General features: G+C 40.4%; 1 protein-coding gene across 3 annotated transcripts in view; it reads right to left on the bottom strand.

Moving 5' to 3' along the window:
• Positions 1 to 841: 841 nt before the first annotated feature.
• The window catches only part of myo1ea (myosin IEa), a 47,264-nt gene continuing 32,388 nt past the window's right edge, over positions 842 to 15,717 (bottom strand). The window contains exons 16-29 of one of the 3 annotated variants that reach the window (XM_020608971.1): positions 12,864 to 12,945; positions 12,580 to 12,686; positions 11,144 to 11,242; positions 10,579 to 10,723; positions 7,598 to 7,712; positions 7,337 to 7,506; positions 7,108 to 7,253; positions 6,062 to 6,208; positions 4,868 to 5,025; positions 4,565 to 4,654; positions 4,295 to 4,463; positions 3,526 to 3,561; positions 2,406 to 2,575; positions 842 to 2,303 (exon numbers count right to left, since the gene is read on the bottom strand). In XM_020608971.1, coding sequence (XP_020464627.1) covers positions 2,227 to 2,303; positions 2,406 to 2,575; positions 3,526 to 3,561; positions 4,295 to 4,463; positions 4,565 to 4,654; positions 4,868 to 5,025; positions 6,062 to 6,208; positions 7,108 to 7,253; positions 7,337 to 7,506; positions 7,598 to 7,712; positions 10,579 to 10,723; positions 11,144 to 11,242; positions 12,580 to 12,686; positions 12,864 to 12,945 — 1,711 coding nt within the window. In that variant the 3' untranslated portion in view covers positions 842 to 2,226. The remainder of the gene's footprint in view (positions 2,304 to 2,405; positions 2,576 to 3,525; positions 3,562 to 4,294; positions 4,464 to 4,564; positions 4,655 to 4,867; positions 5,026 to 6,061; positions 6,209 to 7,107; positions 7,254 to 7,336; positions 7,507 to 7,597; positions 7,713 to 10,578; positions 10,724 to 11,143; positions 11,243 to 12,579; positions 12,687 to 12,863; positions 12,946 to 15,717) is intronic. The other 2 variants (XM_020608980.1, XM_020608985.1) reach the window with 2 other exon arrangements.

The following is a 15,717-nucleotide window of genomic DNA, read 5'->3' as shown; positions in this document are numbered from 1 at the left end:
GTCTTTCGTTCAGTCAGATATAGTTTACAAAACGCACCATGTGACCACAACGAGTGCTGGGTAATAAATAATGAAAGCTATTGAGATTTTCACTGAAGCTATGATGACATTGAACGCTTTGGAGATGAGTTGATTCAAGTGAAAGGAATTCAGTTTTGTGAGATGAAATAAAGGTTGGGGGTCAACAGTCCAGGCAGGTGTGGAGTCACTGATTGAATTCAAAGAGCAACGTGGAGTGTGCAAATTCAATTCAACAAAAATCAGATGCAGAACCTATTTGCAGCCACAAGGTGGGAATGAAGCATCAAGAATTTCACAGTGAGCACTGGATCAGAAAAGACAAATAAAATTAGCTGGTTTCATTAGATCTGTGAACCAAAGAGTCTGTGATGTGCTGCCTACAACTTGAAGAGCATATTCTGTTTGTTTATTCTGACAAACATGTCAACCACACAGAATGTCAAGTATCTGGTAGCAGCAACTGATACTAAACACAAATGTACTGATGGGAAGCCATCTGTATATTTAGTTATGCAAAACTGGAAGGACTCGAGCAGCTTCAGGTTTGTTCTCACATCTTACCAGTTCAGCTCAATAAAATGAAGAAATGCATACATTATAAAAAATATATTTCAGTGCTTCAAGTGCTTTCCTCCTTTAATACCAACCTTGTTAGGGAAGCTCTGTGGCACTGCTGGGGTCTGGTCAAACTATCTGCAGGAGTAGCTTGATCTAATGCTCAGTACCTGTAAAACCTTGGACTGAAGACCAGATGGCATGTAAATATCGTAATAAACAAACATCAGATAAGTCATTGTTCATTTAATAGCCTCTGATAATAAAGCAACCAAAAACAATATACAATATACATGCTTTATTAAAAGACACATCTACAGTTTTTTATTGCACGAGGATGTTTGCAACCATCCAAGATCAAACTATTTGATGATGCAGATCTATGACAGACGTCCCAGCATTTCTTTTAAACTGATGACAGCATAATGTTATTCGATAAAAAAAGACTAAGGAATATGTAAGTAATGTGGCAGCAGTGCAAAAGACGTGCAGGAACAGTGGAGTAGAAATGAAAGGAATTCTTTGTTGTGCCACGGGAAAACAACTCTTTCACCTAAAACATGTTTTTGCACTTAGAACCCATTCACCATAGTCTCCGATAGCCATTATTATCTACCTGGAGCTGAACTGGAAATAAAGGAGCCCTGTGAGTATCAAAAGCAGACAAAAGAAAATACAAAATATTAATTTAAATTCTAACCAACAAGCGTACTCCTAAATATGCACACATATACAGAATCAGATCTAAATGCCTGGTTTTTCATTTCATGTAAACAAATTATTCTCCTCAGTAGCTAGGCGTCTTGCTAGCTTGGCAATCTATCCTTCATGGACTTGACTTACTGGCTGTGGCATGTATGAGTGACTATGTCTGTTTCCAAGGTAGTACCTGTACCAATAAAGTGCTAATACACCACAGACAGTGTACTCAGGTTCCAGTATACATGGCCTCTACTCTGTATCTAACATACACTGGTGTGATAGACAAACAAAAAAACAACAAAAACACAAAGATGCAGGCAGTTTTCCAGGTGATGCGCCATTATTCCGTGTTTCGTTCCGATCCTTTTTGGAACACAACTGTTAAAATTTATATTACTTTGGTATGACAATTACAGTGTGGTGATTTACCGAATGTCCGTTGTCAGGAAGTAGTTACAGTTTTACACCGAAAATAAATATACCTGGTAAAACAGCAGTCACTTATGTTTTGACACTGAGATAATCTCAATTCTTCATCTAAAAACATGTTGAGAATAAAAATCACAGCCTGGTCCCAAAAAAATTAGCATACTTCATTCCAGCACTTTAACAAGTTTGAACTCAAATCCTCAGTAAGATATAAATGACAGTAAAGAGAGGGCTATAAATACAATAAATAGTTTTGTTCAGTACTCAAAGGGACTGAGCAGGGAAACAGACCATTGGGTCAAACTGTCTTTAAAGCAGAGCCTCATTTAAAGCCTGATGGTATTTTGGTCTGGTGGTGTAAACCAAGAGGTACATTCATTTACTACAAGGCAGTAGTGGAAGAAGTGTGAGTTTCTCTCCTCTGTGCTTCTTTCTCTGACTGAAAGCTCCAGCCTGTCCTCTGAGAGGCCCGGTGGGGGCAGGGCAGGCTTTCCTCTTCACGCTGTAAACCAGCAGCTGCTAGATCTTGGTGACGTAGTTGTTGGGGAAAAGTCCCTGCTTCCCACGAAGTCGTCCTGTCCACCATCCGGATCCATCTGATCAGAAAATGTGATTAAGTTAGCATCTCATTTCTTACTGACAATATCATGACGAGGATGAAAAATAAGCCTATAAATGCAGGTTTGTCATGTGCTTACCCTCTTTGATGATGTCGATAATGTCATTGGCATTGAAGCTGAGCTCGTCTGTGTCCTGAGCATCATAGGCGTACAAAGCTTTGCACTGGGGCACCTGGGGTTTTGGTTTGGGTGCGGGTTTGGGTCGTCCTCCTCCAGGCTGAGGCTTGCTAGCTGATGGTCTGTGGGCCCTGAGGTGCCATAAGACAAAGAGAGAAACCACCCAACTGTCAGGGTGATGTGCCTACAGAGGAACACTTGGTGAAAGTAAGTTCAGCGTGCTGCAGTAGCTGGGAAGACAGCCTACATTAACACGAAGTACATATGAAAATGCAAGTGTATGCATAATCACCATCTTGTTATACTGAATGAAAACCTAAATGTTTTTATTTTGTCAATTTTTGGAAGTAGTTTGGAAGATTCTTCCTGCACCATTTTAACAGAATGCAGCTGTTCACTAATCAACCACAAGATGGTGAACTAACACCTGCTCCAGTCTGTCTGCACAAAGAAGTTGCAACTGTTGAATGAAGCCTTTTAGAACAGAGCATTGATCCAGAGTCAGTGGTGCCTTAAAGATCTCTGCTTATTATTCTGTAAACTATCGGTTGTCATTCAAAAATACTGCTTATACAGTATATTATCTGTTCAAGTTATTTTTAACCACAGTACCAAAATATAAGACAAAAGATCGTGAGCAAAATATTTAACTTACTCAACTAACTGAGGATCAAATAATTCAGAATAGTGTAAATGGCATCAAAGTGAGCGATAAGCAGATAGTGAAATAGTCAGCTTAGACATATGTATTTACTGAATACAAATATACACACCATCTAGTGATGTTTGTGTACATGAAAGCAACTTTCACCTCCTAAGTAAAGAGTATCCCTGACTGAAAATGCAGAGGTGCACAGCAGGGTTTCAATCACTACAAAAACGCTTTCAAGACTCTTTCATTACTGAAATGAAAGATTGAAGCAAGTGAGGAGGAGAAAATGAAATATGAAATGCCAACTACTGTTGGCTCCTTAGATAAGTTTGATCTTATCTGCAGTTAAAAAATGTACAAGGGAAGAAGCATTAACATGTCTTGCTGCTGTGAACCACCACCCAAAACACTGCAAATGCTCCAACTCACATTCTTCCATTTGAAGCTGGCCCTCTGTCTCCACTGCTATAAAAGAATAAATTAGGTCAAATTACAGAAACATAAGTGATTAGTGTCTTTGCTGCCTATTTGCACACAACGGTTTAAAACTGTGCATGTGAAGTGAGAGCGTGTGCCACACTGTCTTTATCAGTGTGTGCTGTTCATCACTAACAACTGTGTATTAAGCCATGTGAGAATCAAGGTTATATGAATTATAAATTATCTTTCAGACTCTTGTGCAAGTTAATACATGTATTTACACATCGTAGACACAATAATGTAAATGCTTCACAAACTGAATCACATTGCTACAAAGTATGCATCAGCTGTTAAGTGAGTCATAACCGACAACTTAACTGTAATGCAAATACCAAAGTGGTCGTGGTCTTATGGGAAAATGATGCAAATACATCATCAGACGTATGTTTTAAACACCAAGATCCAACAAGTTGCTCCTAGTACCTACAAAATATTTGTTGCTACTAATGCCTTTATTGCTTGTCACATCACGAATCAGTATTTTGTCATTGACAATACAGTTGGAGACGTCTCCAAAATCACAACATTCTGTGTGCAAGGCAGAGGTAATCAGCTGACCAACGTACAGTAAACAAACACTGACTTTTCTATTCCAACCATCAGACTCGCTCTTGTAGCAGTGATGTAAGAACGTTTTTATTGTAATGAGTTGTGTGTGTTATTTTGCCTAGTCCTGCGTGTGCCATGTGGATTGATGGACTTTGTTTGTGTGTCTCACCCTGCCGCTCCTTGATCAGGGACTCTCAGACAGTCCAGGTTGGGCTGCGGTCGACTGCTGCCTCGGTCCTTCAGCTGGCTGATGGTACTGGGCAGGAAGGGGTGCATTGCGTTGTTTCTCTCACTGGCTACGTGGCTAGTGTGTTTCGGGCCACCATTCTGGTGAGGACCTGCAGAGAAAAAGAGGTATGGATTGACTATGTTGCCATTCAGAGGGTCTACATGGAGAGAAGACAAGTTGCTCAAATGCTGTGAGACATGAACGCTGTACCTGGAGGGCCCGGTGCAGTCCGGGATGGGATGTTCTGGTGGGTTCTGGACATGTTAGAGCGACTCTGAGTGAAGCTCTTCCTGGTGGGGCCTGAAGATGAGATTTTCAACAGATAAACATTATGTACAAACAGCAAAGCCATTCAGACTGACATGACAGCTAATATAAAACAATAAGGAGTTAAAGGTGAAGTTTTTCTTCAACCTTTTTGTGTTGGTCCAGTCTCTTGTCATCACTGTCATGAACACACCTCAGGTGTAGGTGATGTACAGGTCATTTCTGTACTTGTCTGTTAATACTCACGTGTATTCTTGGGAAGCCCAGGGCCGATGCTGACCTGCAGGGATTTGCTCGAAGGCTTCAGTACAGGCATGTCTCCCTGACCCTGGACAAACACGACCTGCCGAGAGCCGCCCCCACTCAAGAAGCCCCAGTTCTCTTTCTTCAACTTCATCTCCAGTCTGGGAATGACATATACGACAGTTTTGCACTTCTCGAGCCGTGTTTGTGGGCCATTATTCTGAGCCTGAACCTGCACAACTAGTGTTTTTTAAATGCTGATCCTTTCACAATGAAGGCTCTGTGTCAGGTTTGCTCGGCTGCACCTGCCTCTCTCACCTCCCTCTCTTTGTTCTTTGGTCCCTGATCACGTCACCTTGCACACCTGCCACTCGTTTCCTTAATTGACTGCTTTCACTCAGTCCTTTGCCTTATTTATACCTAACTCACTTTTCACTCCATTGCCGGTTTGTTGTTGCTTTCTGCCTGACAACCTGCGCCAGTCCGTCTCTTTATTGATATCATTGGTTTTTGTTCTCATTCAGTCTGTTTGCCTTGCCCCTTTCTCCTCAGCCATTTTCCATGGACAGTTCCTCCAGACCATTAATCCACACCACCCTTCCAGCCTTCACCAGCCAGGTCGGTACAAAGTCACACAAAGTCACACAAAGTCATCCATCTTCTCACCATCTCCGTCTACTCTGTTCTTCCTCAGCCATCTATCACCCACCGGCCAGACCGGGAGCGACCCTGGCATCTGTAGCTCAGCCTTCCTCATCATATCCATCCTTCATCTGTTGTTACCTGCTAGCTGATCATCACCTGGTCCTTCATTGCCTAGTTGTTTGCCTTATCACATCACTATATACATTTGTACAGCACTATTAAAATCGCTTGCACTGAAGTCAGCCCTCTGAGTCTGTTTCTTTCTTCACTCACCCTCCAACGAGTGAGTGAATCGAACACTCTTTTCAAATCTGATTTGTAGTTTGGCCAAATTTCAGATTCTATGTCCATATATTTAAAAGATTCTTTTCTGCCGCTGAGCTGCTGAACTTATTTGAAATGATTTCAAATATGGACAAGGACACCGTTTTTATTACGACAACCTTAAGATGAAATTGAAGTACAATTTTGACAACTGAGAAAGAGTTTACTATCACTGATTTGTGTAGTTTGTTGGACTGGTTTGGATTATGTTTGTGTGTGTTTACTTACGTGTTGCTAAACTTCAGTGGTAGCTTCCTCTGTGTTTTCTCCTCAAACCTGCGAGCCAGTAAGCTGATGAACTCTGTCTTAAAGATGCACTCCAGCAGGCTGTCATACTCCTGTTCATGTAAGATCATGAAATCATCCTGCATTGTGCTGAAAAACATGAACAAAGTTAACATTACCACTGACAGAATTGTTCCGATTTTGTTCTTCTTTGACAAAAGCTATGACTGAAAGCCAGGTTCATCTTTCACATTTGCATAGAAACTGAGAGCCTCACAAAGCTGCTCACATGTTTAGAGGAAAGACAGCTTGTGCCCGTAACCCACACAAAGATACTTTGTTCCTCCTTGTGGAGTGGAGCACTGCTTTCACTCATTGCACCACCTGGTCTATATTATTATATGTTCTCTTCAGCAGCTCTGTGATTTCTACCTCTAAGACTAGTCAAACAGCGTTCCCATCAACGACACAGACCCCAAGTTATTAAGTTTAATTTATTTTTCCTTGTCTTTGAATTAAACTCATCCACATTCTTTCACGAGAGTGTGTATTATATCCACAACGTTTCTGAGATGTCAAACTTCTCTCGATCAGATGTGCGTGCACAGAGGCACAGACATATACAAAGGATAGTTTTAATATATCCCACATGTTTTCCTTGTGTGACATTTACAGCAAAGTGCATGATTAGACATCCAGACTGTGGCTTTGAAGTAGATCCATGATTTGCTGCAGTGCAGTGTCTACAGATTCTCTGGCGTGGCCCTGCATGTGCATCACTGTCTCAGTACCTACTGGGACCTTCCTGTACAATGGATTGAAGGAAGATAATACACAAGCATAATTCTATTTGGAGCAAAATAACTGAAGTCTATGTCTCCCAGCTTTGTGAAAGTGTAATGCTAAGTTATAATCTGTAGGCTCTATGAACATCATAAGAATGGAAACAGCCTTGACAATATCTGACACAGCTAATATCGTATTTTCTTTGTGAATATTGTCCCAGGTCTGAAGGGCCCATGTGTTGAAAGGCTGTGACTGGTTCATACCTGAGAGACACCGCTAAGATTTTCTCCACATCAATCCGCCTCTTCAGCACCTCGGTCACCTGCCCTTTCTCTGGCCCTTGTTTCACCTTTTCTCTTCCAACCAGGTACACAGATTTTGGGGTCAGGATTAAGTCTCTCTTAATCCCCTAAACAAGGCAGAAAAACCTCATCAGCATTGTAAATGCTTTGTCAGTTTTTGAGGCAGAACTACAAACTGAAGGAAACCAACCTTGAACCGGCGATCATATTTTGTGACTTTGTCTGCAAAGTCGATCTTATCTCTCTTGCCTAGAAACTGCCGAAGTTCAGGCCTGTCATCCATACCCAGGTAGTCGCCTATGAAGTTTCTGTTGAGGCTGTGTCTCCGTCTCTCTTTCCGGTTCAACAGCAGGTCAGAAGCTGTATAAGCCCAGAGAAAGAGAGTGAGAGTTGGAGACAGCGGCAGATAAACAGGCAGACAAATAAAGCTGTAAGATGTCACCTCACTCACCTTCTTCCCTCATCTGGACGTACTTCTTGCGGGCCATATATTTCCTCCAGGCCTTCTGGATGGTCCTGGCGTAGCCGTCAAACTTGCGATCTCTCGTCTCTTCCAGCAGAAAGAGCTGTGAAGACACATAAGGAGAGTCAAAGTAACAAAGTAAGACACAGACAAACGTATACAGACTGAATGGATGGAACATGCCTGTGTGCATGTGAATCCACAAAGCCAAATCTCTGCTGTCACTGACAATGCATGAAATCTTTTTTCTTTTCAGTGTAAAAATTAATGTTTTACTCCCAACTACTGTACAATTGACAGGAACAGCAGTTTGACTGGTTTTTAGGCCGGAATCAAATAGTTCAGTACTTAAATCACTACAGTTCAGCTGGTTACTGCTCTGCTGAGCTGTAGAGTAACTCAGAGGAACAAGATCCCTTCTTAATCCATAAAATCCGGTCTGCAAGTATCTTCCAAATCCTTTTACTATGAAATTCCCTCAGTGGATTTCTATCCCACCAGTAGCTCGGCAAGAAAACACAAAGAGCGACTGTCGTACTAAAGATATTCATAATATGATTCATTCAGACTGCTGAATAATCATAGGAAAGGATTTTTTATTGGGCACTTTGAACAGGATGAATTATTATGCTTTAAAGACAGGCTTGAAAAAATGTGAACCTCTCATTTAATCCAATTTACTGTAAAATGTTTTACAGAATTCAGATTTGTTCATACTTGTCCTGTATAATATTTATCCCACCATGTTGTTAATTAGTCCAACACCTACCGGTATTCATATTTAAAAATTACTTTTATTTGGATAAAATTACTTTATTCTTCAGCTGTAAAGTAATTTCACCTCTTCATGCACAAGGAGCTGACTCCGTGCCAAGAGAACACCAGTCTTCTCAGTGATCTATGTCATTTCCTGCGTGCCTCTAGACTCAGTGCTCACTCCCTCCCAGACTAAACATCCTGCCCTCTGCTGTAACAGGCCTGGCAAAGAAATGGACAGCCACGGGCCGCAACGCAACAAGGCGAGAACAAACCACAACCAAGAGCAAAACACAAGATGACAGATCAAACTGGAAACACAAAAGCTGTGAGGAGAGAAATGTACCAAGTCAGTGAATGAGACATGGACACCACACAATCAGTAAGGATCCAGCATTTTACACCGGTAAAGTTGCAAATCCAAGAACAAACAGCAGGTGGGGTTTTGGATTCTATTAGTTGGTGATGAGGAAGAAAGTCAGTGTAAGCTCATAAATATTTAAAACTTCTTAATAACTTCATGAAGCAAACATCTGACTGGCACGTTGAACCACAGCAGTAATGATCATTAAGGGGACTACAATTAACAATGTAATGATTTATCAGATGGAACATTGTGGGTGTGGGGTAAGAATGTTAGCGCTCCGTAATAATTCTTTAGTATATTACTTGTGTGGTGTAGAGGATAATTATTTATCTAGAGATATTGCTTAGGATTTAAAAGTTGTAAAATGATGTCATGGGGTAGGACTAGATAAGTCTAACTTCTTCCTACTCCGTTCAAGTATGTACTAGGTATAAGTAAATTGATATTGGATTATTATTGTTGGATATGTGTGAAATTACATGTGTTGACATATCAACTGTTTTACATGCTTGAATGAATAAATCAAATCAAATCAATGTATGATTAATTGATTAAGATTATTTAATATGATGAACTGATTCAAGAGAGGTTAATATTGCTGACAAATACTGTGCTTTGATAAATATCTAAAAATGCTAAAACCCTGTAGGTGCGTACACTCTAGTGTGTTATAAAACATGTATTAAGTGTTTGTACAGTATACTTTTTATAGGGTGATAAACTAAATGCTAATTAGCTGATAAACTTAATGGAATCTTCAAATTACTGTTCTTGTCCAACAGTCCAAAACTCTGAAGGACTTACAACATAAAATGGAAAAGAGCAAGCAAGTCCTCATGTTTTGAGAAGCAGGAAAGTGAATATTAAACATTTTTTCTTTGAAAGAACTATTAAGAAGAGTTTATCTGCATATGAACGACAGCTCTCTGTGGCCTTCACGCTGCCTCAGTACAGCATCTGTAAGACCTCTCACAGCCACCAGCTCATCCATCAGCACTCTGGGGGGAGAAACTCGTCCAACATGTGGCTTGGCGTCAAACAAAGTTTACTTATTACATCCAAAAAAAACCCACTTGAGTCATACATTTAATTAGTGTCAGTGTCTTATCGGAGAGAGAGGCTTGTTTTGAGAAGCCTGGCAGCTCATTTCAGCGTTCCGCCATGTGTGATATTTGTGTTTCATAAGCACACCTCAGTCTGGCAGCGTGGGGGTTGGGGACTCTTGGCAGTGCACGGCTGAATGAATAAGTAAATGCACTGAGGATCAGCTGTCTGAAGGCCCTATTAAGACTAAGATATCTGCATAAGCTTCTAAACATACACATCCACGTGTGTGTGCACCCACTGGCGATCTTGTACATGCATGACGTGTACAAATGTTAATAACTGGGAGCACAGGCTTCACACAAGTGCTGCTTTCATGAAACTCATGAAAAAACAGTAGTTAGGGTGGAAAAAGACGGGCTTTTACGATGTCCCCTGAGAATCTGCAGCCACAGCCTGTACTTGTGTTTTAGTTCCAGACTCACTGCTGACGTGTTTCAGTCTCCTCCCCTACAACAAGGATTCAAGTATGATCTGGGACACTAATGCCCTTTTATGGAATTTAGTGTAAAATAGTGAGTTCACTTTGTTCCCCACTAATAAACAGGAGTTTTACAAACCAGCAATCATTTTCACACATGACTGGATTTCAACATTATACAAGAATAACACAAGAAAACACTGGCCTGCAAGTGTTTGCTCTGCAGTACATTTTCCTGGAAAGCTTTCTTAAAGATGCAAAAGACTAAGCCAAAGAACAGAAGATGTGACAGCTTGAAGGTGAGGCAGATGACAAACGTACCGACTCAGGGGCTTTAATAAAGATCTTGGTGCGACCGAGCTGAAACTGATCCTGGTCCATGTTGACAGATCGTAAGAGATGAAGGACGCCTTGTTTCTCATCCCCTTGCCACGTTGGCCAGGACTCTTTGGTTAGGATGGCGTACCTGAGGAGCAGAAGGAATTTTCAGGAATATGACACAAGCTGGATGAACTTTAATGTTGATGTGTGCCAATCCTACATTTCTGCTCCTCAATCTGATTCCAATTCCTAAGCTACCAGTCAGACACCAGTTCTCTCTTTTTCCAGCTTTATAAATCTTTATATCTTACTGTATGAAGCTTTTTGGAACCATTTTAAGGAAAGGCACCATGAGGCCAGGGATGGCACTGAAACCATAACTGAATAATGTCAATGGTAACTGTAATTTTTAGAATGACACTGACACAGAAACTGTATTTAATGTGGATCCATCACATTATAGCTGGTACCCGACCTGCTTAATAAGTTCAGGAGCAGTCCTAGTCTAAAAGCTAAACACAGTCAAAAATAGACCTGCCCTCACTGTGGGTCTGAGGTGCATTACCTGTTGAGGAACTTCCTGAAGAATCTGCGGTAGGCGTAGCCAGCACGCCTCACCCTGATGTTTTCCTTCAGACCCAGATACTCCACCTGGTGCTTTACTCTACATACAGAGGAAAAAAGCACCTAGCATCAGTATTAAAATAAAAGTTAAAAAAAAAGTCTTACATGAGCAACGACAGTTTACATGAGCGCTGACCCCTCTGAATGTTGTACTGATGGATATTAATGGCTGCCTTTTTCCTTTCCTTCCTATTTTGTCATATCCTCCTTTATTCCCTCAAGTTTATTCTCCACTTTTTTCTTATGTATGCAAATATAAAAGATGAGAATAAAGCAGTTAACAATGCCAGACATAAAGATGTCCAGAAACAAAAATATCTTATACTAATAAATGTATTATAATAATATAAGGAAATTGAGAGTGAGGGGGAAAAAAACCTCCATTATATCCAGATAAAACGTCATGTACTGTATATTTATAACCACAACCTTTGACATTAGCTGTCAGCTCTCAGCTTTAAAATATTTTTACCAGTTCTACATCACATGAAGCTCCCACTTCATAGGTCACTCTATGCAAAACAGCTGCTTTTTCATCAAAGACCTTAAGCCCTACACTCAGACTTCCTGTGAAAACAGTGGTTCTGGTGCTAATTAATGAGCCATCCTGTACCCGACTCACAACAGGAAGGTCATTGGCTCTGAACAATACAACTGGCACTGTACATCTGAACATACAGTATCCAAAGCCTGTGAGCACAGAAGAGAGAGCGGGAAATGGAAACAAAGGGATAAAGAGGGGGGAACGTCTGAAACACGTCTCACATGACTGAGTGTTCTGTAAGACAAAACAAATCCTAACATGGACAAAACCAGCAAAATGGGTGGAGGAGGAAAAAATCAGAGCTGGTCTTTACCTTTTGTGTGAGAGTAGTTATAGACCCGTGTTTATCAAAATGATGAAAGTGAAATTTTGGAATTAAACTAAAGAGTGATTTCACAAAATATCACTGATTATCATGAAGAATGCACTAGCTGAAGGAATGTGTACTGTATTTTGAACTATTTTATCCATATTATTTCCTTTTAACAGTGTTATATATATTTATTGTCCACTCTGTACTTGTCAGTTATCAGTCTTCTCTGATCTAGTTCCTTCACTAGCAGCTGCAGAAAAAACATATCAATGAGAAAAATGTAAGGATTTTTTAAAGAATGAACAATGTGACACAGTAGATGTAGGGGAAATCTTCGTAATAAATGCTACTCTTATAATTTGCTCTAAGTAGGGGAAAGTCACCTGATAAATGTGCCTTATTCTTCAACTTTTTACTCCTAACTTCGTTCTTTAGAACAGTCTTAAATATAATGATGGCAAGTTTAAATGTTTTAAATGCACATTTAATTGTGAGGTCAACAGGGGACACAGTCACTTACCGGCTCTCTTCCCAGTCCCTGGGCTTCTTGGTTTCATTAGGTTTGATACAACGAATGTAGTGTGGAGTACATTTCATCAGTGTGTTCACCAAATCATTGGCTTGTTTCTAAAGAGGGGAATAAAAGCAAATAGGGGAAAAAGATAATGATGATGATGATGTCAAAGTCATGGAAAGCCAGACTGCTGTGACTGATAGAAAACACACATTATCTTGTCAAAAGCCTTTTCCCACAGCAACTGTGATTAAAAAAAAAAAAAGGAGGGACAGGTACTGACAACACACCTTTATTTTGCTGCCTGCAGTTGTGGGTCGACCCTTCTTCTCAGCGTTGAGGTTTTCTGGAAACAGTGCTCTGATGAAGGCGCTGTTAGAGGATAAGGGTGAGGAAGCTGAGTTAGGACTGGCACCAAGAGGCTGGGCTCATCCTTATATCAACAAAACATGCTGTTGACCTGAACAGTGCAGTCAATGATTAAAAACCCATGGACATATGACTTAAGGTCACAAGTTTAAATTCCTGTACCACCTGTGAAGGTCAGAGTCAGAGTTGGGTGGGGAAAGAACACATTTGTACAAACACCTCTGTGTGCAGCAAACCAGGCCACAGCTGTAGAGACGAATGTCTGCTATTATCTGACAACATGCTTGGTTAAACAGAGTAATTAATTGCTTTGGTTTGACTTTTTCTTATGAAAAGAGAAATAAAGAACAAAGTTAATCAGTGTATATTTCCTAAGAGTATCAGTCTCTTTTCATTCAGTATTTTTCATCCTCATCTTTTTGTAATTGAAGGATGTACAGTAAATCACCATTTCCGTTTGAGTGTAAAGCAGCACGGTCCTTCATAGGAGGGCTATTCTGAAGCCAGCATTTAGTAACAGTTTTTTAATAACAATCAGAAATAAAGACAAAGGCAGACAATACTTTAACACAAATCTTTTACTCATATCACCAAAATCCAATACTATAATTCAATATCCTTTCTCCACAAATGCCTGAATATATGGTCAGTAACAACATACAGTATCTGGGTATGGTCAAGCAGCGCTGATCCATACTCTCCCCACCAAGAGTACTGGGTGCAGTTCATTTGAATTTCAAAAAACACACCACAAATGTGTCTAATACCACACTACAAATGTGTAGAAGTGGTGTTTTATACTGTACCAACACCATCACTGTGAATTGTTGCTGCTGCTCAGAATGTAGCAGATATTTGTGAAGGTTCCATATCCTCAGGTTTCTCAACTGAAGACAGACACCACTTTCAAACACCCTTTAACTGACAGTTTGTACTTTTGAACTCTCTTTTTACTCAAATCTGATATGTTTCTGTGTCAGCATGTTAAAGTGCTACATCCATTTTAAAAAAAGAAAGAGATGCTCTCCCAGTGTTTTCCTCAGAGCTGTATATTAAAATTGATAATGTCTTGTAGTAGTTTTTCTGAGCAGTTATGTTTTAAATGTGCCATCTATTTAAAGGCTGGTGTAAAGACACAATTTAAATAGCAGTTCTAGATAATCTGATGCAGGTAAAACCAGACAAAATACAGGCAGGTTTATCAAGACCAAAATCATTTTCATTTGTGTGATCAGCACATCTGTCAGTCAGACACCAAGTATTTGGCACTTTTTAAACTGTAACAGCTGTTTTTGCTTTGAAAAGTCACAGCAAAATGTGATGACTGAGGCCTGGTCTGCAGCTTAGCATTCGACTTACTGCAATTTGCTTCCATTGTTGCCTTTGAAGTTTATTATTTTATTATTTCAAAGTGCTTTTTTATCTTTTTTTTTTAAATTCCATCTCTGAATCTGACTTTCTCCCACACTGGTATTTGTTTGGTTTTAGGCTTCAGACTCAAGGCTATGGACACAGAAGAAAGGAGCAGTGGGTGTGGTAGCTATGTACAAAGAGACCAGAAGTCTTCTAATACTGTCCAAATGACAATGCTGGTCCTTCCTTTCTTCTCATTCAAACAAATGAGGCTGCTTCCTTTATGAGTGACTGTGCCAAACTCTTTTATCTATGTGTATACAGTATATATATTTGTGCATATGTGAAGTGCATGTATGTACAGCAGCAAGAAAAGGTAAGTGAACCCCATGGAGTTATCTGCATTTATCCATACATTTGTCTTAAAATATGGTCAGATCTTCATTTACGTTGCAAACACCTTTTATCTCATCTCATCTCATTTTCTATACCGCTTAGTCCCGAACGGGGTCGTGGACACCTTTTATTTACACACAAATTAGTCATTGTTCTTGTATCATTAAACATTCACTGTGTAGGTTGGGAAAAGTATGTGAAGGTTAATGACATGAGCAAAAGCATATTGGAGTGAGGAATTAGCAAACCTGGAGTCCAGCCACTGAAATCAGATTAGAAGAGTGGGTTAGAGCAGGTTTGACTTGTTAAAAGCAAGCACCTTGAGTTTGCCAATCACAAGAAGCATCTGCTAATGTAAACAGTGCCTCAAAAAAAGAGAGAGATTTTACAAGACCTATGATCAAGAATTTGAGAGTTTAGATATTCATTAGAAGTGGGTGTCCAGCTAAGACGACTCTAAAGGCACAGTGAGGTACAAAGGAAGCCCAGAGCAACAGCTACAGGCTTAAAGGAACCATCGGAGCTGGTTACCATCTCTGCTCAGGAGTCCACCACACATAAATCATGGTGTGTGGTTTCATGGAGCATGGTGTCCATGGCAGAATGACACAGAGGAAACTACACATCACAGCACATGTGAGGTTTGCCAAAGGGAACCATGACAGTCCATACTGTGGAGGAAATGTTTTGTGGACAGATGAAACTAAGGTTGAATTGTTTAAGAAGAACACACAGCACAAAGTATGGTGTACAAAGGGCACTGCGCATCGGCATGAAACCATCATCCCAGCGCTGAAGTGCCTCTGGGCCTGGGCAGCTGCCATCACTGAGGGGAAAATGCATTTCCACTTTTATCACGGCATCTTACAGGAGAATGTCAAAGTGGCTGTTCCCCGGCTGAAGCTCAGCAGAAGCTGGGCAATGCATCTGGACAGTGACCACAAACGTCAAAGTAAATCTACTACGGAATGACTTCCAACAGAGACTCCTCCGTTTGCTGTTGCTCAGTCAGAGCCCAGACCGAAA

Source organism: Monopterus albus, unplaced genomic scaffold, assembly GCF_001952655.1.
Source record: "Monopterus albus unplaced genomic scaffold, M_albus_1.0 scaffold4.1, whole genome shotgun sequence".
Lineage (NCBI taxonomy): Eukaryota > Metazoa > Chordata > Actinopteri > Synbranchiformes > Synbranchidae > Monopterus > Monopterus albus.
This window is presented reverse-complemented; position numbering and strand designations above follow the sequence as displayed.